Source organism: Balaenoptera borealis, assembly GCF_965194805.1.
Source record: "Balaenoptera borealis genome assembly, chromosome: 4".
In the NCBI taxonomy this organism is placed as follows: Eukaryota; Metazoa; Chordata; class Mammalia; order Artiodactyla; family Balaenopteridae; genus Balaenoptera; species Balaenoptera borealis.
In genome coordinates, this window is record NC_138861.1 from 78,907,272 (window position 1) to 78,929,743 (window position 22,472).

The window sequence follows — 22,472 nt, forward strand, 5'->3', positions numbered from 1 at the left end:
GAAGTCCCCAAAATTATTTCTTTACTCAAAGGAATCATTTACTTTATAGTCTTCTACTACCCACCTTCTTTTCTTAGCTTTCTCCATACACTTTTCCAGGGGATCATTTCAAGACCAGGGCTTCAGTTACCAAATATATGCAGTTAACTCTCCAATTAACATTTATAGCCCTGGTATCTTTCTGAGGCTCCAGGCTCTTACACCTCAAGCTTTACAGGTCTAAAACTCAGCACAATCTGTTCTTCCCAAAGCATACATCTTCTTCTCCTGCATTCATTCATTCCTTCATCCACTCATTCAAATAGCTGTTGGGCTCCAGGTACTACATTACACTAGGCACCGTAAGATGAATAATGAGCAAGATATATATGGTCCCTGCCTTCATAAAGCTTCTAGTTCAGTGAAGTATATTCATAAGAAAAGAAGAAGACTTCTCAGAACTGAAGAACATGAATCTCCAGGTTAAAAAGACCCACCAAGGGCCCAGAACAATAAAATTTTAAGACTGACCAAGAAAAAAAATCATAAAATACCAAAAGACTTGGAACAAAGAAAGTATTTTTTTTTTCACATTCATTCAAAGAAACTGGACTAGAATGACAATAAGACTTTTAGTACCAACTGTAAAATTTGAAGACCATAGAAGAATGTCAACATTCCAAAGAACTGTTATTTTCAAGGGAGATTATTATGTCTTTCAAACTAGCAATTATGGATGAGTGTATTAGTCAGCTTCTTCAGAGAAACAGAGACAACAGTTTGTGTATTTATATATAAAAAGATTTATTTTAAGGAATTGGCCCATCTGATTATGGATTCTGGCAAGTCCAAAATCTTTAGGGTGCACCTGAAGGCTGGGGACCAGGAAAGAGCCAATTCAAGTCAGAAAGCCATCTGCTGGCAGAATTCCCTCTTGCTCAGGAGATCAGTCTTTGGTGTCATTTAGCCCTTCAACTGATTAGATTAGGCTCACCATGTTATGGAGTGCATTCTGCTTTACTCCAAGTCCACCGTAGTGTGTCTGACATTAAGCTTTTTTTTTTTATTGTAATGTATTGCCTGACATTAAGCTTTGATTGCCAAGACATCCATTTCAAAGACCTCCATGCCGAATAAGCATGTTGCCAGCTCTATGACACAGCTACTTGTCAAACAACTAGATAAGAACCCAGGCCACCCTACCTATGAAGTTCCCTTTTCAGAAAGCCTTGGGTAACCTAGATGACTGACCACTTGAATGGTTCCACTTTTCCCTTCCTGTGCCCTAACTGCCACTCTTATGTTTTAAATTCGCCAATAAAAAGTGAACCCTAGGCACCTCACCCTCAGACCCCAATTAAGGCAGAGCCCCAGGTCTGCGCCCCCCTCCCTCTTTTTCTACCTTTGACCTCAGTGTGTGGCCATTGGGTGTGCCATGTACCCTTCAGGACCTGTGAGTAATACATTTTGTTCTTCAAAGTTCCCTCATGGTGTCTGCTTAGGTGTGTCTTCTGATCATAGTAAGAACCGCAAGGGCCAGTCCAGCCACAACACTGGCTCCAGTCAAGGAAATGTCAGTGGGGGCCTCACCACAAGTAGTATGGACCAGGCAAGTGCCTCAGGCATCCCTAGCTGACAGCATCACTATCAACAGGCAGAGACTGACAGAACATCCACCTACGTAAACATTAATCTCATCCAAATACACTCTCAGAGAAACATCCAAAAAACTGCTGGACACATATCTGGGCACTGTGGCCCAACCAAGCTGACACATAAAATTAACCATCACAATGAAGGAAGGAAAAAATATTTTTAAAAATTCAAGGTCTCCAAAAGTTAACCTCCCATGTATCCTTTCCTATGAGCCCCTTAGAAAGCTTCAGAAAACAAGAGAGTAAACTAAGAAGGAAAAGCCACAGATCGAGGAAAAGGTCCTCGCAGGCGAGTCTCAGGGCAATAGCAATGCAGCAGGCAGAGGAAGCCACCTGGGCAGACAGGAGCAGCAGGATGGCGCTCTTCAGGGGAAGTAAATGGAAGATAGACTCTCTGATGTATTCCTGCATTTTTTCTCAGAGAGTCTCTGCGGGACGGTTACTAAGGGCACAGACGCTGGAGCCATACTTCCTGGGTTTAAATCCTGGCTTTCCTCCTTTGTAGCTGAGTAATATTAATCTCCCAGTCTTCTGTTTCTTCACATGCAAAACTAGGAAGATTACAGTATGTTTTGTTGGGAGGGCTGGTGGATGGACAGGATGAGCTAGGTTGTGTTTCTTAACAACCCTGAAATCTCAATGACTTATAACCACAAAGATATTTTTCTTTCTCACGCTGTATGTCCCGCGGGTTGGCTGGGGGTCCACACTTAAGCATGCAAGTGGAGGGAGTCCCCATCACCTGGAATGACAGTGTTTTCTGTGGTAGGGGAAAGGGAAGTGGGAGTTACATACCAGCTCTGAAAGACTTCTGTCCGAAAACGACATGTCATTTCTGCTCATGTTCCATTGGCTAAAGCAAGGAACAGGCAGGGACAGGCAACTCTACCTTATGTGCAGGTGGAAGAGAAGGACGAGAATGCTGAAAGACACTCTACTGACCACCACAGACCCCCAAGCCCTCCCACCACAGGGAAGGAATCTGAAACTTTACATAAGAAGTGCACCATCTCAAGGGAGGAACAAATGGGTCCTTGAGGAGGGAATAAGGAGAAGGCCAGAGAGAGGGCAAGGAGCCGTGAGTCCAGGGACACAGGTTTGGAGTCTGAGAGAGAGAAGAGAAATGTATGATTTCCTATGAGAAGTAGAAACTTAGAGAACATGAGAGAGGTCTGACTAGGGTTGACAGGAATTCTTGTTAGATGATTGCCATGTAACAACACATATCAGAGAGGAACCCTCTGATAGCTCCTCAAGAAAACTTAGCAGACTTTCGTTAGGTTTCTTTAAATGTATCTAATCCCATTTAATTACATCTTCATATATTTATGGCTCATTTAACAAAGTCCCTCTTTCCAATATTCAACTTGTTCTGCAAATATATTGTTTTTAAAATATTTTCCATGGTTCCAAAAAGAAAAAGAAGGGAAATTAGGTTCTGGTCTCACTTTTTAAAATGTATTTTTAAATAAAACTTATTTTGGAACAGTTTAGACTTACAGAACAGTTACAAAAATACTAAGTTCCCACATACCTTATGCCCGCTTTCTTCTATTGTTAACATCTTACATTAGTATGGTATATTTGTCCCAATTAATGAACCAATATTGATACATTATTAATAACTAAAGTCCATACTTTATTCAGATTTCCTTAGTTTTTGCCTTATGTCCTTTTCTCTTCCAGGATCTCACCCAAGATACCACATTGCATTTAGTCATCATGCATCTTCATTTTATTTTTATACAGATGAAAATCTCACACATTCACTTGTACCGAAAATAAACTGAATTCAGAGCTAGCTGACTGCGAGTTGGTATTTAAAACGCTCCAGGAGTTTTGTGGGGGGTGGGGGTAGGGCTGGTGGAGAGGGAGTGGAAAAGAAAACAAAAAACAAAAAACAAAAAACCACCACTCCAAGAGAAAACAAGATCTCCCCCTAGTGTTTAGAATAGAAAACAGCACCTTGACTTTCCAACTTAGTACTAATACAGAACAAATCTTCCTAAAAAAGTTTTCTTGGAAATGATAATAAACATCATAGTTTAAATATCACCCACAGGAAGAGAAGGCACAGTCAACTACTAACAAAAATGGCAAACAACCTCAACAACAAAATGTCCTTGAAGAGAGAGGGAGCTGCAGACCCGGTAGGGGGTTCGTGTAAAAGCGAGCAGGGTTGGCGAGCAGGTATCCTCTACGGGGCCCGGTATCACGCCTCCTAATAGGTAATCAAGGACTGAATGAGCAGTTTTCTGTGGGCTTACATTTTTTATGTTCATTATAATCTAATCTAATCAGGATTAATGAATATAAAAGGTAAGGCATTCAACGCCTGTGCTGTCTGCTTCACTAGTCTTGATAAGCACTATAATTAGCAGCACTTTTCCCCTTCCCCCACCCCCAATGACTGGATATCAGATTTCTGGCTATTCAAACATTTGAACATAGTGAAAAATCAAAAAGCATGGCAACGGAGGCTTGTGAAATAACTGTCCCAAAGAAAGAGAAACAGAAACTTGGCATCCATGCAGAAATAGACATAGTCAAGGACTTAGAACTTACTGGCTATTCTTATATGTAACTCTAATAATTAGGATGGTTTGATTTGGGTCCACAGGAAGAAAGACAGCATCTTTGTAAGGGTGGCTTCAACACTGGCTTTCTGGCAGTAGGACTGACAACTGGTAGACAGAGAAGAAACAAATCTACCAAACACAGAATATAGCCATTGATTTTACTGATGAGCTTAAATCGTTAAGAAATATTCACATCATAATCAGCATCTCCTGTTTATAAAAGTGTCAGAAAAAGATTTTCATCAACATTGATGAACGAAGTTGAAGAAGACACAAATAAATGGAAAGATACTCCATGCTCATGGATTGGAAGAATTAATATTGTTAAAATGTCCATACTACCAAAAGCAACCTACAGATTCAATGCAATTCCTATCAGAATTCCAATGGCATTTTTCACATAAATAGAACAATCCTAAAATTTGTATGGAACCATAAAAGACCCCAAGTAGCCACAGCAATCTTGAGAAAGAAGAAAAAAACTGGAGGCATCATACTCCCTGGTTTCAAACTATATTACAAAACCATAGTAATCAAAAGAGTATAGTATGGGAATTAAAAACAGGCACATAAATCAATGCAACAGAATAGAAAGCCCTGAAAAAAACCCACACATATATGGTCAATTAATTTATAACAAAGGAGCCAAAAATATACAATGGGGAAAGGACAGTCTCTTCAATAAATGGTGTTGGAAAAACTGGACAGTCACATGCAAAAGAATGAAACTGGACCACTATCTTACACCATAAAAATTAACTCAGAATGGATCAAAGATTTGAACATGACCTGAAACAATTAACACTTCTATAATAAGAAAACATAGGGGACTTCCCTGGTGGTCCAGTGGTTAAGAATCTGCCTTCCAGTGCAAGGGACACAGGTTCAATCCCCGGTTGGGGAACTAAGATTCCACATGCCACAGGGCAACTAAGCCCACGCATCACAACTACTGAGCCCTCGTGCTCTGGAGCCCATGTGCCACAACTAGAGAGCCCGTGCACTGCAACTACTGAGACTGCACGCTCTGGAGCCTATGCACCACAACTAGAGAGAAGCCCATACTGCAACAAAAGATCCCACATGCCACAACTAAGACCCGATGCAGCCAAATAAATAAATAAAATTTTTTAAAAAAGAAAGAAAGAAAACATAGGCCACAAGCTCCTTGACATCAGTCTTAGTGATGATTTTTTTGGATTTGACACCAAAAGCAAAGGCAACAAAAGCAAAAATAAACAAGTGAGACTACATCAAACCAAAAAGCTTCTGCACAGCAAAGGAAACCATTAACAAAATGAAAAGTTAACCTTCCAAATGGGAGAAAATATTTGCAAATCATATATGATAAGGGGTTAATATCCAAAATATATAAGGAACTCGTAAAACTCAATAGCAAAAAAACCAAACAATTCTATTAAAAAATGGGCAGCAGATCTGAAAGACATTTTCCCAGAGGATCTGAATAGACATTTTTCCCAAAGATGGCCAACAGGCACATGAAAAGATGCTCAAAATCACTAATCAATAGGGAAATGCAAATCAGATCCACAATGACCTATCACTTCCCACCTGTTAGAATGGCTATTATCAAAAAGACTAGAAATAATAAGCATTGGCAAGGATGTGGAGGGAAACTTTGCATTGTTAATGGGAATATAAATTGGTGCAGCCACTATGGAAAACAGTATGGAGGTTCCTCAAAAAATTAAAAATAGAATTACCATATGATCCAGCAATTCCACTTCTGGGTATTTGTCTGAAGGAAACAAAAACACTAACTTGAAAAGATATATGCACCCCCATGTTCACTGCAGCATTATTTATAATAGTCAAGCTATGAAAGCTACCTGTGTTCATCAATAGATAAATGGATAAAGAAAATATGGCATACACACACACACACACACACACGCACACACACACACACTGGAATATTATTTAGCCATAAAAAAGGGAGGCAATCTTGCCATTTACAATAGCATGGATGGACCTTGAGGGCATTATGCTAAGTGAAATAAGTCAGCCAGAGAGAAACAAATATTGTATGATCTCACTTATATATAGAATTTAAAACAGAACAAAACAAATCCAAAATACAAACAACCGAGTTCATGGATACAGAGAACAGATTGCTGGTTACCAGAGGTGGGGAGGGGAATTGGGAGGGGGTGTGGGAGGTGGGTGAAGTGGCTGAAGGGGGTTAAAAAGTGGAAACTCCCAGCTATAAAATAAATAAGTCATAGGGATATAATGTACAACATGGGGACTACAGTTAATAATGCTGTATTGTCTATTTGAAAGTTGCTAAGAGAGTAGATCTTAAAAGTTTTCTTCACAAGAAAAAAAATTTTTGTAACTAGGTATAGTGATGGATGTTAACTAGAGTTATTGTGGTGGTCATTTTGCAATATACACAAATACCAAATCATTATGTTGTACACCTGAAATGAATATAATGCTATATGTCAATTATATCTAAATAAAAATAAAAATAGATAAATAAAAGAGACAGTGTTAAAAAGAACTCTTTCTAGTTATTTGTAAGTCTGCCTGGTTTGGTAGCATCTACATGGGGAATAACCTATAGGTACTTCCTTTTATCTGAAAGATGAAGTATAAACATTCTAAGTAGCTGCTGGCCAAGTTATCAGTTCTCAAATATAACTTTCCCTCTCCCCCACAACTTTCTAAAAGTGTATATTAAAAGAAGGATGTCTACCATAGAAAATCAAGTTTTCTAATTAAAACTTTTTCATGTTATTTTAAAGGAATCAAGACAAAGAAACTCCTATAGCAAAACTTTTTGTAAGGGACTTTAACAGATTTTGCTTACACTTATTTAGTAGTCAGAGTCTCCTTTATTTACTATAAACCAATAGTATAACTTCATATAATTATATAATTATATGAATATAATTTCATAATTTCTCAGTCCACAGCTTAGGGCTGTGCAGAATAAGTTAAACCTACAGAAGACTTTCTGGCTTGCTGAAGAATGAAAATAGGTGGAAATTTTTAACATTTAGGTTAAAAATATAAATATGGATTCTTCACTTATGTTCACCTTACTTCTAAGAGAATAGTTGTATTATAAAATAAAAATACAATCAGTGCTCTGAAAAGGAAGAGGAAGCAAATATGCCACATGAGGTTTCTCCTATTTTCTTCAGCTTCATGATTTTTTCCTGTCTAATAAAAACTTCTTCTTGTATTTATGTAAACCACCTTATATTTTTTTGGACCAAGGTAGGCTATAAAGAAATAAATTCAGTTACTACAATTAAGCATCATTTATAGATCTACTCTTTCTGGCAACAGGGAGAAAACTGCAAACATGACAAAGCACAGAGGTCTTGTAATCAAGAGGGGGCACCCTCAGTTCCTCAAGAGAGACTATGATTTTCCAGGTACTGCATTCTAGACTAAAGTTCTCACATGGGCCCTCATATAGGGGATGTTGAGCCATATAATGAGCAACGCTCCTGATAATTTTACGCCAGAGAGAAGCAGCTTTTGTGGTTGTTCTTCATAAAATTCTGGATAAAGCCCAAAGCATAACATTAAAGTAAAATTTATAAAAATGCCTTCTGTGGCCCAAATATATAAACTTAAGATGACATAAATGAGAAGGCTAAGACAAAGAAGAGCATGTCCCACAAACCAGATTCTACTCGTTAAACTAAAGTCAAAATTTTAGTTTTTTTAGGAGGGGTGGGGAAGTTAGAAGGAGAGCTACATTTCTCTTACTTTTTGAAAAACCAGTAGGTGTACATATGGAATTCAAAAGTACAAAGAAGTATGCTGGTAAAATAAGTCTTTTTACTGCTATTAACCTAGTCCCCAGTTCCCCTCTCCACAGGTCAGTCACCAGTTTCTTTTGCTTTCCTCTAGAGACAGTCATTGTTAATCAAGCAAATATCACACACAAACCTTTTCACTCCACAAATGGCACTGTTTGGCACTTTGTTTTCACTTTTAACACTGTATCTTTGGTAATTCCACACCATTATATAGAATTATTGTATCTTGGTCTTCCTTATGGCTACATGATATTTCAGTGAATAATGTATCATAATTTATCCAGTGTCCTATTGATTGTCATTTACGTTCAGCCTTTGCCACAAATGACACTATAATAAATGTTCTATATTCACATCTACACAAGCACACATACAGGTGTAATATAAATTCTTGGAAATCACTGGATCTACATTTTAATCTACATTGTAAATTTTGTCGTGTTACAAATTGCTCTCTCAAGAGATTCTCACCAACAATGCTTTCATTCAATATTTAAGTGCCTACAATGTGCTAGGCACTGTTCTAGGCACTTGAGGTACAATGATAAACAAATCAACGATCTCTGCTCCTGTGAAACTTATATCGTGTGTGTGTGTGTGTGTGTGTGAGAGAGAGAGAGAGAGAGAGAGACTGACGGAGACAGAGAGACAGAGGAGTTATCAAGAATGACTCCAAAGTTTTCAGCCTGTTGCCATCAGCCAAGATGGATGCAGAAGGTTTGCAAGATCAGAAGTTTGTTTTGCATATGTACACCCTGAGATTTCTGTTGGATATCCAAGTGAAGATACTGAATCAGCAGATGGGTGTGTAAATCTGGAGTTCAGGAGATGGGTCTGAATTCCAGACATATAATAGATGATTTCTAAGCTATGAACCATTGAGTGAGTACAGAGAGAGAAGTGGAACAAGGACTGGGTCCTGGGATACATCAAATTAATAGCTGCAATTATAAAATTGAGAAACTCTTGGTGAAACTGATAAGGGAGGAGAGGTGGGAGAAGGAGAGGGAGAATGCAAGAATCCCCAAATATCAATACATGAAATGAAAGGGACATCACTTCAGATTATATACTCATTAAAAAGAATCATGAAAAACTTTACTAAAAACTATCTAAACGTACTTATCCAGGATACATATATAACTCCTACTAATCAGTAAGAGAAAGAAAACTCAATAGAAAATCAGGCAAGCTATTTGAACAAACTTCACAAGAGGATATCTAAATGATCAATGAGCATATGAAAAAGTACTCAACCACCATAAATTATCAAAGAAATGAAAATTTAACCCACAAAGATATCACAACACACTCTGAATGACTAAAGTAAAACAGACTGTCAATATGGAGCACTGCAGGTAGGAATGGGAGCTGGCACACCACTGTTGCAAACAGCTGCACATCACTTTTTCCAGAAATTCCACTTATATACATATATCTAGCAGAAATGCATGCACATGTACAAGAAAGTTCATAGCAGCAGTACTTTGACTCCACTGATTTCCTCAGTTGTTTTAGTGTTCAATTTCACTGACTTCTGCACTTTATTATTTCTTTCCTTTGGCTTCTTTTCGTAGTTTCTTAAGGTAAATGCTTCAATCACTGATTTGAGACCTCTTATAGTTTCCTGTTGCTGCTGTAACAAATTACCGCAAACTTAGTGGCTTAAGACAACACAAATTTATTTATCATCTCACAGTTCTGAAGTCCAGAAGTCGGAAACAACTCTCACTGGGCTAACATCAAGGCCTTGGCAGGCTCTTATCTTTCTGTGGGCTCTAAGGAGAATCTGTTACCTTGATTTTCTAGCTTCTAGAGATGGCCTGCATTCCTTGGCTCATGGCTCCATTCCTCTAGCAGTGTTGGGCTGAGTCCCCATGCTGCCATCTCTCCCTCTTTTGCCTCCTTCCTCCATATGTAAAGACCCCTGTGCTTGCACTGAACACGCCTGGACAGTCACCCCATCTCAAAGTCGGCCGATTAACCTGAATTCCATCTACAACTTAATGCTCCTTTGCTATGAAATCGAACACATTCACAGGTTCTAGGGATTAGGATGTGAATATCGTTGGCGAGCTATTATTCTGCCAACCACATTTTTACTTAATATAAGCATTTAATACTGTAAATTTCCTTCAAGTTACTTTAGCTGCTTTCCCCAAATATCAATGTTTTGTACCTTCATTTTCATTCAACTCAAAATATTTCCTAATTTCTCTTGTGTCTTTATCTTTGATGTGTGGTTATTTAAATGTATGTTTTATATAAAATTTCCAGATAGTTGTATTTTCCAGTTATCAATCTTACTGTAATTTATTTGTTTATTTTTAAATTTTATTTTATTATAACTTATTTTATTTTTGGCTGCGTTGGGTCTTTGTTTCTGTGCATGGGCTTTCTCTAGCTGCGGTGAGCGGGGGGCTACTCTTCGTTGCGGTGCGTGGGCTTCTCATTGCAGTGGCTTCTCTTGTTGCAGAGCACAGGCTCTAGGCGCCGGGCTTCAGGAGTTGTGGCTCGCAGGCTCTGGAGCGCAGGCTCAGTAGTTGTGGCGCATGGGCTTAGTTGCTCCGTGGCATGTGGGATCTTCCCAGACCGGGGCTTGAACCCGTGTCCCCTGCATTGGCAGGCGGATTCTTAACCACTGTGCCACCAGGGAAGCCCCTATTTCTGTTTTATTCAGAGAATAAAATGTGTTAAAAAGTTGTTCTTTTTAATTTGTTTTCTATAATCCAGCATATATTTTGGTTACTATTCCATTTGTACTTAAAAAAATATGTATTATGTTGTTATTGGATTGAGTAATCTTTAAATGTCAATTCAATCAAGTTGTTTGATAGTGTTGTTCAAGTCTTCCAAATCCTAATATTGTCTATTTCCTCTTTCAGCTCCATCAGTTTTTGCCTCATGAATTTGAAGATTGTTAGGTACGTACATTTTTAGGACTGTTACAGCTTCTTGGTGAATTGACCTTTTATCATTATGTAATTTCCCTTTTTTATTCCTGGCTAATCTTCCCTGTTCAGAAGTCTACTTCGACAAATGCAATCACTCTAGCTTTCTTTTGATTGATGTTTGCATTGTACGTCATTCTTCATCTTTGTATTTTTAACCTATATGTTCATATTTATATACAACATATAGTTATAAAGCATATAGCTGAGTCTTTTTATGCAATCTGACAATCTAATTTGGTGTGTTTAAATCATTTACAGTTAACGTAATTATTGGTATGGATGGATTTAGGTCTTCCATTTTAATATTTGTTTTCTGTTTGTCCTGTTTTTGTTCTTCTATTCCACCTTTCCTGCCTTCTTTTAGATTATTTGAACTTAAATTATAACATCTATTTTCTCTCTCTCTAATTGCAATTGCAATACACATATTCTAGAGATTACGATATATACACCTGACCTTTCACAGTCTATTTAGAGTTAGTATTTTGTCACTTCAAGTAAAATATAGAAGCCTTACAACTATACAGGTCTCTTTACTATTCTTATAGTTGTCATATGCATTATTGCTAAATGCATTGAAAACTTCTTTTGACAAAGTTAGTTTTTGCTTTCAACAGTCATACATATTTTAAAGAACTCAGAAAATTTTTCGTTTATTTTTAACCACATAATTAACATTTATGCTGCTTTTCCTTCATTCTTGCAGTTCTAAGTTTCCCTCTGGCATCATTTCCTTTAAGTCTGCAGACAATAAATTCTTAGTTTTCCCTCACCTGAAAATGTCTTTATTTTGCTTTGATTACTGAAGAAAATTTTCAATGGATAGAAAATTGAGTTGATTATTCTTTTTTTCAGCACTTTAAAGATCTTTTTCAGTATTTTCTGGCCTCCAGAGTTTCTGATGAGAAATCTGTGATCATTTACATTGCTGTTCCACGATACATAAAGTGGTTCTTTTTTTGCGCTGTGTTGGGTCTCTGTTGCTGTATGTGGGCTTTCTCTAGTTGAGGCGAGCGGGGACTACTCTTCATTGTGGTGTGCGGGTTTCTCATTGTGGTGGCTTCTCTTGCTGCGGAGCACAGGCTCTAGGCACAGGGGCTTCAGTAGTTGCAGCACGCTGGCTCACTAGTTGCGGCATGCAGGCCCTAGAGCGCACAGGCTTCGGTAGTTGCGGTGCATGGGCTCAGCAGTTGTGGCACATGGGCTCTAGAGCACAGGCTCAGTAGTTGTGGTGCATGGACTTAGTTGCTCTGTGGCATGTGGGATCTTCCCGGACCAGGGATTGAACCTGTGTCCCTTGTGCTGGCAGGCAGATCCTTAACCACTGCTGCACCAGGGAAGTCCCCATAAAGTGTTTTAATCTAGCTGCTTTCAAGATTTTTTTTTCTTTATCTCTGGTTGTCAGCACTTTAATTATGATGTGTCTCTGTGTGTATTTCTTTTGAGTTTTTCCTTTTTGAGTTAAGCAGTTTAATTATGATGTGTCTTGGTGTGGTTTTCTTTCAGTTTATCCTGTTAACCCAGGTAGGTTCAGTTCACTGAGATTCCCGAATCTGTAAATTTATGTCTTTCATCAAATTTGGCAAGTTCTATCCATTACTTCTTCAAATAATTGCCCTGTACCTAGCTCTTTCTCCTCCTTTTCTGGGATCCCAACATTGCTCTGCTAGAGCCAGCTTGTACCAACTCACAAGCTGATTTTGCACAACTCTTCCCAATACTACGTTCAGTGACATCATGTTGATAGCTTGAAAATGGCCATGGTGGGAATATTTACCTGGACATTGGAAAACATTACAAATGACTTTTTTTGAGAGCTAGTTTACTACTAGACTCCAGTGAAACAAATGTTATGCCTTTTGATATTGGTCCTCTGGTTCCTGAGGCTCTGCTCATTTTTTCAATCTTTTGTCGCTCTGTTCTCTAGGTTTAATAAATTCTATTGCTCTCTCTTCAATATCACTGACTCTTCTGTCATCTTCAGTTAGCTATTGGATCCATCTAGCAAATTTTAAAAATTTCAGATACCTTTTCAGTTCTAAAATTTTTTTCTTTTGAAAAAAAATTTCTACTTTGTTGAGAACTTCTATAGTTCCATTCATCTCAAGAGTGTTTTCCTTTGTCTCATGTTATAGTTATAATGGCTGCCTTAAAGTTTGATAATTCTAACATCTGGACCATATCGGTGTTGACATTTGTTGTCTTCTTGAGAAATGATCTCATTTCCCTGGTTCTTTACAGGCTGAGTAATTTTAGATTATATGCTAGACATTTTGAATATTATACTTTAGACTCTAGGTCCCATTAAAATGTTCTGGACAATGTTGATTTTTGTTTGTTTGAACAGTCAACCCAGATAGGTTCAGAATGCAACTTCTGTTCCATCTTCTGCGGGCTGTGGTTCCAATGTCAGTTTAGTTTACAAAGGCTTTGTCATGCTATGTTGGATCTACCTCATACATGCACTGCTCAGTGCATGACAGACACGGTTAGGCTGTGTCATGTTCAGTGGTTTAAATTAGTTCAGTTCTCAAAGGCTTTGCTGTGCTGTTTTGGGTCTGAGTATGTGTAGCTCAGGGGTAAGCCTGGAGCTTGCACTAATCAAAACATAAAGGGCTGCTTTCTCCAGCTCTCTCATCAGTTCCCCCCTTGCCCCAAGGGCACCTTTGCCCTGTGCTCAGACCAGATATAAGGGTTCTTTCAGAATTTTAGCTCCATCACTATTACTGTGCAGTTGCCACAGCTCAGTTTACCTTCAGGACAAAGAGAGTAGAGAAAAATGGGGATTATCTTCACATTCTTCAAACTGCAGAGGTTCTTTTCCCATTTCTTCTGTCAGAAAAACACGTTTCCCATCAATTTTAACTGTTGGCACTGTTTGCTACCAGGGCTTAACTGGGGTGCTCACCAGTGACAAATCATGAAAGAAAAGCAAAAATAAAAGCCCCCAACATGTCCTAGCTACCAAGAGCTATTTTTTTCCCTCATTTTTGGGGGTTTTCCTTTCATAGGTTTTCCCTCAGAATTTCCTCTGGTTCAAACTATCAGAGGAGTCATTATGACAGCTCTGCTGGGTGCCCTCTCTGAGCTCAGGGCTGAGATAAAAGAGGAAAAAAATGGAAAACTCAACCCTGTATGGGTCTTTTCTCCAGGTTTGACTGTCCTCCAAATCCACCTGCTTTTGTTTACTTTTCAGTGTCCTCAGGTAGGTGTCTTTTGCATTTTGTCCAAAATTTTTAGTTGTAAGTGGGAGAGAAGGGCTTTTGAGGGCTTACTCCATCTTGGTTATCCCTGAAGTCCAAATCTGCATTACTTTCAAGAGACCTAAACTGGAAACAACCCAATTGTCCTTCAACATTAGAATGGACAAATCATAACATATTTATACAATGGCATATAATATGGCAAGGAGAATGAACACACTACAGTGACATGAGCAACATAGGTGAATCTCACATTATCTTTGTTGTTTACTGCCAAGTCTGACAGAAACACCATTTTTAGCCTTTAATCAAAATGATAGGCAGAAAAAAGTTACAAAGTGTCTGGTTACATTTAGGTGAAGTTCAAAAATAGGCAAAACTAAATTATAATGTTGGAAGTCAGGATACCTGTTATCTTTGAAGGGGAGGAAGGAAGTAGTGATTGGCAGATGGCATTAGGGGAGTTTTTTTTGGGTGCTGTGAATAGTCTAATTCTTGCCTACATGGTGGTTACACATGTATTATAGTTACTCAGCAATTCATTCAGCTGAAAATTTGTTTTGTACACTTTTCTGTACATATTTTATGTATCAATTTAAAAAACACTTAAAAAATTTTAAAAATTAACTCTTCCTTCTGGTGGCAGATGCCAGAATCTTAGCTTAAATCAACCTTTGTATTAAGGGGAACTTATAATAAGGATACTGAGGTGCTTTGTGGAATTCAAGGCAGGAATGATGCTAGGCTGCATGAACAATTTGAGCCAAGGGCTCAAAAATACTATCGGAACCTTCCCTCTCACTACAAATGTTTCCTCCAGGAAAACATGACCACTGACATGAAATAACCATTCTATACGATATACACTGAGACATTTGTGTAAGTACCTACTGTTTTGTTTGCTCAAGACTAGGCCTACTTAATGGGGATAGCACCACTTTCAGGGAAAATGGTCTTCCCTCATTCTCTCCATATGGTTTTCACAAGAGCTACGTGGTTTTTACTTAACCCCAATCACCTGCCATAGTCAATTAGCCTAGTAATGGGCACCTGACCTGTGCTGGGGAATCCTATTCCTAGAAGTTTTGTTCTTGGGACCAGGTTCTATTTTTAAACAGGAATGCTTGGGGTAGGGTACAGAAATCTGCATTTTAGCAGTCTGTCAGGTGATTCTAAAGTCTGAGAACTCTAATCTAGACTATCTTGATTCTTTATTTGGTTGTGCCTATTTCTTCAGAGGTATTTTGTTTTGAAACTGGAGTTGTACTCAACCAATACTGTCAATTCATGGCTTGGTAGACTGGGGTGGGGGTGGGGGGGAGCTCAAGTGTCAATAAAAGATACTATATAGAGAACACGAGAATATAAATTTGGTAAAGTTTTGGAATATTTGTATACTCTTTCTGCAACTATTTCTCCCCCAGCAGAACCACTCTAAATGATGGCAGTCCTCAGTGATCTCAGAGTTAAGAAAAAGTTACAATGTCAATCATGAATATAATCACAATTTCATTAGGGGGAAAAAAGACAATATCCTTAAATTTAAGTGGGTGATTACCTATGGAATTAGTGCTTTTTCTTCTTTATAATTTACTGTTTCTCTACTTTCCTAAAATAATTTTTCATAACAGAAACCAATTGATGTTATAAGGATACAAACAATATATTTTTTTTAATCAAGGAATATCTACAATCAGGAATTGAGAAATGTGTCATACTTTCAGTAGGCAGTTAATATACACCTCTGTTCAAAAGCAAACTCATGTCAGCATTGTAAGTGAAGTATTTTCTCATCTTAAACATTAGACTTCTTACCCTTCCACTTAGTACAGTTTTCCCCGGCTACTGAAAGTAGAAGCATTTCTATGAAACCTTTCCTAAGTTGAAATGGCATAAAGTGAAGAAGCAATTATCTGAGGACACATCTTACTTACTTACTAATTTATTTTGTGTATACAAAATAAATCAAGATAAAGCACAGATGCTCACACAGTTCCAAGCTATGGTGGCTTGATGCTGAGATGCTGAGTAGTTCCTGATGAAGGAGCTTCACAGTGTGGGGCGCACTGCTCCCTGCAAAATAAACACTGAATGCTATTTTTGCTTTCCCCTTTTTTCATAAAAGCAAAAATACTCTTCAGATTTCTTTTGGTTAGTGAAAACAGCTACTAATAGGTCTTTCATAAAAGCAAAGTGGCATACAGTGAACCTTTGAAATGCGGGAGATATCTGCATTTTATAACCATGTTAAGGTCAGCACTTAAATATTTATTTCTGGAAGGTGGGATTGCAGGATCCCAAGGTGAAATGTGGGATCATTTCCCCTTTTATATTTCTTAGTATTTTCAGTTAAGTAAAAAAGTAATGGGTCTATTATTTTTAAAATCAGAAGAAATAAAGCTCTTCCCCCCTTCTTTTTAAAGAGAAAACATTAAAGTTATCCAGTGTGAAGAACTGGTGTGAAATTAGCATGCAGTTAATAGTTTTAACTGAGTTGTATACTAGTAACCAGAGGGCCATTTAATCTACTCAGACTTTTATTTAGATCATTCAAATATGTTAGTGGTTGCTAACTTCGGCTTCATGCTCATGTGAACATGCTGTTCACTACCTCCCTCCAAGTTAGTTTCACTATCATTTATTCTTATTCTATTTTGTAATTCAAAGCTAAACTTTGATACAGCAAATAATTCACAAGAACCACCATATACATTTTCCTGTTACACAGGGTATATAACAAGTTTAAGTAAACTTTTCATTCATTAATTTACAAGTATAATGGCATTTAATTTTAAATGGTTCTTAAAAGTTTTTAGGTTGGCTTGGGAGAAAATTCAAGCAGGAAGGTGTCATTTCTTATGACTCATTAGTGAGACTAATTTTAACATGGAGGACAGTAAAAACTTCCAAAAGGGATGCGGGGAACTAATAAAACAGTGTATGATTCTTGATTTTTTCTGTTTATCCATAAGAGAAAGATGCACATGATCAACTAAACAAATATTCATATTTGGTTTGAAAATGTAATTTTCCCTCCTGGATACTCTTACATAATAGTTTTTTGCTTGTTTTACGTATGCTACCTTTTCTAACTAGATATCAATTCACAGCTAGTTAAAAAGTTCCAGGAAAATAGCAATTTTGAGTAAACTACAAATTTTACCCCCAAATAATCCACATATGAAATAACTAGGGCAGAGAGAATAGAACATGATACATTCCAACCTCACAGAGATCAAGTCTGGAAGGGCAATATGATTTGGGTTTGTGTTTTTAAAAAATCAACTGAGCTATTTATTATTACCAATTATAGGCAACTGGTGGGAAGGGGGGGCAGATCTTACCATATCCAGAAATTAATAAAACACTTAAAAAAACAAATATAAATTTAATAATAAACATTATGGTCAGGTTGTTTATTAAGGAGGCAACCACACATACAAGTTCGGCTATAGAAATGTTTTTGCAAATCAAACTTCATGTGATCTAAAAGGACCATGCATAACGTCAAAAATGGACGCCTGTACATTCAATAAAAAGTTAAATATACATAGTCTAGATCATTCTAGAGTTATACAAACATCTGGGGACACATGTATCTAATTTCCTTTCAGAAAAACTTTTTTATAAAAGTGACGTACTGAGATAATAATTTTTAAAAGTATCTGACAATTATGAATGGTCCCCAGTATTACAAAATGTGATTCCCAGGGTATGAAAACCAAAAAAAGCCAACCCTTCAGAGAGTGTTTTATATTATACAAACAAGTTTTGTAGAAAAATGATCCAGCAAATGCTTGAGTTAAGAATATTTATATTTTTTCCAATTCTTTACACTTTTATTAACACACTTACAAAAAATAACATTCAAACACTGAGAAAATTAAATAACTTTGGAAGCAGAGCTCACAGATTTCTGCTTACATACAAGTGACAATTCTGCGCTGTTGGCACAAAAAAATAATCAACATTCATAAAACCCTTACTACTATATATCAAACATAAGTTAAAATCATAGGCACTAGTTTATCAAATCCACACTTCATCTGTAAGACTAACCACAGTGAATCCTTAGATTTTTTCCCAAACAGAAAAACTGGCAATACACAAAGGCTTTCTAGTAAATAGGCAATTTTTCTCTTTAGGAAACTAAAAGCCAATAGTCTGTGGTAGTACAACAGCAGGTAAAATAATACTTTACCCAACTCAGATCCAAATATGTTTTTAACAAGTGATGAAATATTTTAATTAAAAAAAATAGACATTTTCTTTTCTGATGCAGCCATTTAAAAACAAAGTTAAATAACCTGAATATTCCTTTTGAAACTGATAATCTAACTTAAAAATGTAATGGGTGTTTTGTAATAGGGTTAAAATTCCTTTTCATTAGTAGATTGCAGCATTTTTTTTTTCCAATGTTGCACTGAAAACTGAGACCTATTTTCTTTTGTGTATATGTGGTTTCAAAATGAGACAGTGGCTAGTTCTTTCTTTTACTTACTTAGATTTTTACACGCGATACCCCTCTACCCGAAACAGATGCTTTATCTTCCTCTGAAAAGCAACATTTTTAAGTTCATCATCATGTGGAATTCTGGCGCCATCCTTTCCTGACCCATCCCCATCACCCTCGAATCCAAGGATAAAATTTCTTCCTTGCATGATACACCAAAATACATTAGCACTGGCATTTTGAATCTCCAGCTGTTTGTGCTAACTGAATGACTACCTACTGGTCAAGCTAATAAAGTCTACCATGGGGTCCGTCATGGCAGAACAGGGGTCTTGGTTTTAAAAGTTTTATCATTCTCTCAACCTATCAACCTCAGTGCTATCCTGAATATAAGCTTCCCATTTCTCTCTCAATTTCTTTTGCCAACTTACAGAATGTGTTTGACTAATAGGAAATGAACTTATGTTCAAATATCTAAAATCCTTTAGTGACCCAGCTGCCAATATTTTAGAGCTGTTCAAATTAAATACTTAAAAACAGACCTCACCATGAAAAATGAGAAGCCTGCTGAAGAAGGAAGTTTTAGTCTGCTAATAGTCGAATAAAACCAAAATAAGTGATTTCCAAGACATACATAAGGGCCATCATAGAGCAAGTGTTTAACAGGTTACAGTCATACGTAGTAGGTTTCATTTGTTACCAAAAATGCAAAAAATTGATGTCAGGCAGAATCTAAAAGGGGCAGTATTTTCAAAGGATGTTTTGAAACAGTTTAAAGTGGATCGACTTAAGTAGGATTCAGCAGGCTATAATTTCCCACCACATAATAGGCTATTGTGTCACTTAATAGTAACAATACTACTGTCATTACCAGAGATTTTGTAAGGTAAGTGCATAGATTTCCCTCCCCCCCTCTTATTGTATGGTTTTGTTCCAGGTTGTAAGCACTGAGGTGGTGTTATTTATATCAATAATAAACACACATACTACTTGCTCTTTCCCATCGTGGAAACCTGCTAATAAAAACAAGAACTCTTAGTTCTGTAACAGATGACAGCATGTGAAAGAAGGTGGCTTCAATAGCAAAGGCTATCTTTCCTGAGCCAGGAGCTATAAAGTTTAGAAAGATTGTACAACTGATATTAAGCCCTTTTGGCAATCAAAACAAACACACAGAAGTCTGATGTGTCAATGCAACATGATGGATGCATGCTGTAACACTATCTGGTGGTGGTGATATGTGAGCTACACCCAAAACTTAAGATTAAACAAAATAATTTTTCTAATGAATCTGCAAAAATAACTTATAGGATTCTTCCAAATTTAGGTATCATGTTTTAAATCTCTAGCCCAGGTTTCTTCCCACCCTGCCCCCTTGCCATCTCAATCTAGTTTCCTGGAGAACTAGTGAAACACTAGTGAAACATTTTAGATAAGTAGTCAGAATATTAGTTCTCATTAACACAAATATTTATTGATACTATTTATACAGTAAATTAGGTTGAATGTGAAGTTTTGGATAGCTTGAATTCATCATTTTCTTGTGCACAAAGGTACTCTCTCATTTACAAATGGGCATTTCTCTTTGGCATCCATTAGTTTTTTGCCCAGATATTGGCCTCTGTCAAATATTAAAAAATCAACCTAGTTTCTATTAAACAAAACTAAAAGTGATTCCATGGAGAGTGATTGTATGATTACCAAACACATCTGATGTTAAATGTCATTAAAGTGCTGCTTGATCATCTCTGTCAGTTTGTGCTAATTAAGACAGAGAGGGCTGGGATTTTATAAATCCCAAGAGTCTTATCTGAACAGTCTGCATATAAAAGTTGTCTTTTAGCCTGGTGAAGGGGTATCCATGAAGCTGTGGACTCTGCATTCTTGTCTTTGCTGGTCAATAACAGCCATCTTTCCAACTGTCATCTTTCATGCTACTGTAGGTTTTAGGAGCTGGCAAGGATCTGAAATAAAGCAATTTATAAAGTGATTTGCAAGGTTTTATGGAACATTACCATTTTATCTTCCATATATATTAATTACTTTGTAGATGGCATCACGATCCAATGTTCTAGGGCACTGCTGAGATCAAAGCTCTAAACAGCTATTAGCGCAACCATCCCACACTCAACATGTCCACAACTTTCAAGTTTCACTGGGCATCAGGTGACTGCACTAACCTTTTTTTTGTTAACATAGCCACTTGAGTAAGAGAAAAGATTGTCTTGTCTTTTCCAACTGAATGGATCACCAAGCTTATTATTTACTTATTTATTTGAGGGGCAAATTGATGAATGTGATATTAGAGGCGTAGTGTCACCATCACGAGAGAGGCAGAATGGGACAGTGCTTAAAAGGACTCTGAAGTCAGACATACTTGGAACTGAAGGTCTTACTAGCTGAAGTCTTAGGCAAATTACTTAACCTCATTAAATTGTAATATTCTTCTCTGAAAAACAGGCATAATAACAGTACCTACATGTTTAATGCTATTGTAAAAACTAAATAAGGTACAGATATGTTATTTAGCATAGTACGTAGCAAAAAGCTTATATTCTATTGAATTCAGAAACATAATATGCTATCTTAGAATAAAAGAAGTATGGGTAATTCAGTTTCAATGCTTACAGCACAAAAGCACTTTTTTCATGCAAATAAATATTTCAAGTTTAATTATATTTGACACCTAAGTTTACTGATAGTGGTAAGCACATTCCTGAAAGGTAGATGAAGACTACAGATACATGGTTCCGAACCTGGCTGGCTCAGAATCACCTGAAGATTAAACAAACAAATTTAAAAACAGCATACCTACAGATTTTGGGCTTCACACCAGATCTACTCTCTGTGGGTAAAACTTAGGCCTCTATATTTACATAAATTCCACAGAAGATTCTGAATTGTAGCGAGGTTTGAAAACCACCCTCCTGGATTATATACTCAGACCTGATGGCTAGAAGTTTTATCTTAAATCTCATTCTAGGTTCTATTATGCTTTTAGTATCTTTATTGAATATCATTATATTCAAAATGAACAAATACCACATCCAAATGAAGTGGTTCTAACAATTTTTTCTAGAAGTTCACCAAGATGCTTAATCATGTTAGGCATCTGGGTAAATTTAACCTGAACCAAAGTGATATAATACCCCAATGTCCCAAGTGAGAATTTCTTAAGCAAGGAAAGTAATGTTTTATTCAAATTGTACTAAGATGCTAGTGGGAACCCACTAGGACTCTTGATCTTCACTATCAAATGCAGAGATGAGGATAATTCCAGTCTACCCATTTCCCTACGCTCAAGAAGGTCAAAGCAGGGCATTTGCCACTTACCTGCGAACAGGCTGTGCAAGTTTGCTGCGAGGCACTGGTATACCCCCAGCAGAAGGGGCACTGGGTCTGGGCAAGCCACTTCTCATCACAGTTGTCCCTGCAGGTCTGGTTAGAGTAGTGCTGTTGATATTGCTGGGAGGATTTGCTGGGACTGTGTTCTGAACCATGGGAGGCCCAGGTGAGGAGGTGGTTTGCATGAGTTGTGTTGTTTCTTGGCTACCAGGAGAACCAGAGCCATGGTTACTAAATGCTTTTACTGGCTGCCGGAGAGCCAAAGGAGATGGTGCTGCAGGGGAGCGGAATTTGCCTGGAGAAGGTACTGTAGAATGGCAAAGAAAAATCAATGTTTTCAGTGGAAACCAAGTGCAAGTGAAACCACTGCTTTATGACTGGGCAGCAGTACATCTGTATTCATGAAAACTCACTCTACAGAAATGCAAGGAATAAAGAATATTTCTAGGGAAACAGAGAGACAGATAGATAGATAGATCGATCGATCGATCGATCACTGGT

General features: G+C 37.4%; 2 protein-coding genes across 5 annotated transcripts in view; both read right to left on the reverse strand.

Annotated features, from left to right (window-relative positions):
- Nucleotides 1–15,487, reverse strand: part of LOC309628082 (uncharacterized protein) — a 42,378-nt gene extending 26,891 nt beyond the window's left edge. Inside the window, exon 1 of the transcript XR_014244138.1 lies at nucleotides 5,938–15,487. The gene's annotated coding sequence lies outside the window, so the exon portion shown is untranslated. The remainder of the gene's footprint in view (nucleotides 1–5,937) is intronic.
- A 2,069-nt stretch (nucleotides 15,488–17,556) lies between these two features.
- Nucleotides 17,557–22,472, reverse strand: part of SLAIN2 (SLAIN motif family member 2) — a 79,950-nt gene continuing 75,034 nt past the window's right edge. For all 4 annotated transcript variants that reach the window (XM_082390661.1, XM_082390659.1, XM_082390660.1 and 1 more), the window contains 2 exons: nucleotides 21,960–22,278; nucleotides 17,557–20,590 (listed from right to left, as the gene is read on the reverse strand). In XM_082390661.1, the coding sequence (XP_082246787.1) occupies nucleotides 20,524–20,590; nucleotides 21,960–22,278 (386 nt within the window). In that variant the 3' untranslated portion in view covers nucleotides 17,557–20,523. The remainder of the gene's footprint in view (nucleotides 20,591–21,959; nucleotides 22,279–22,472) is intronic.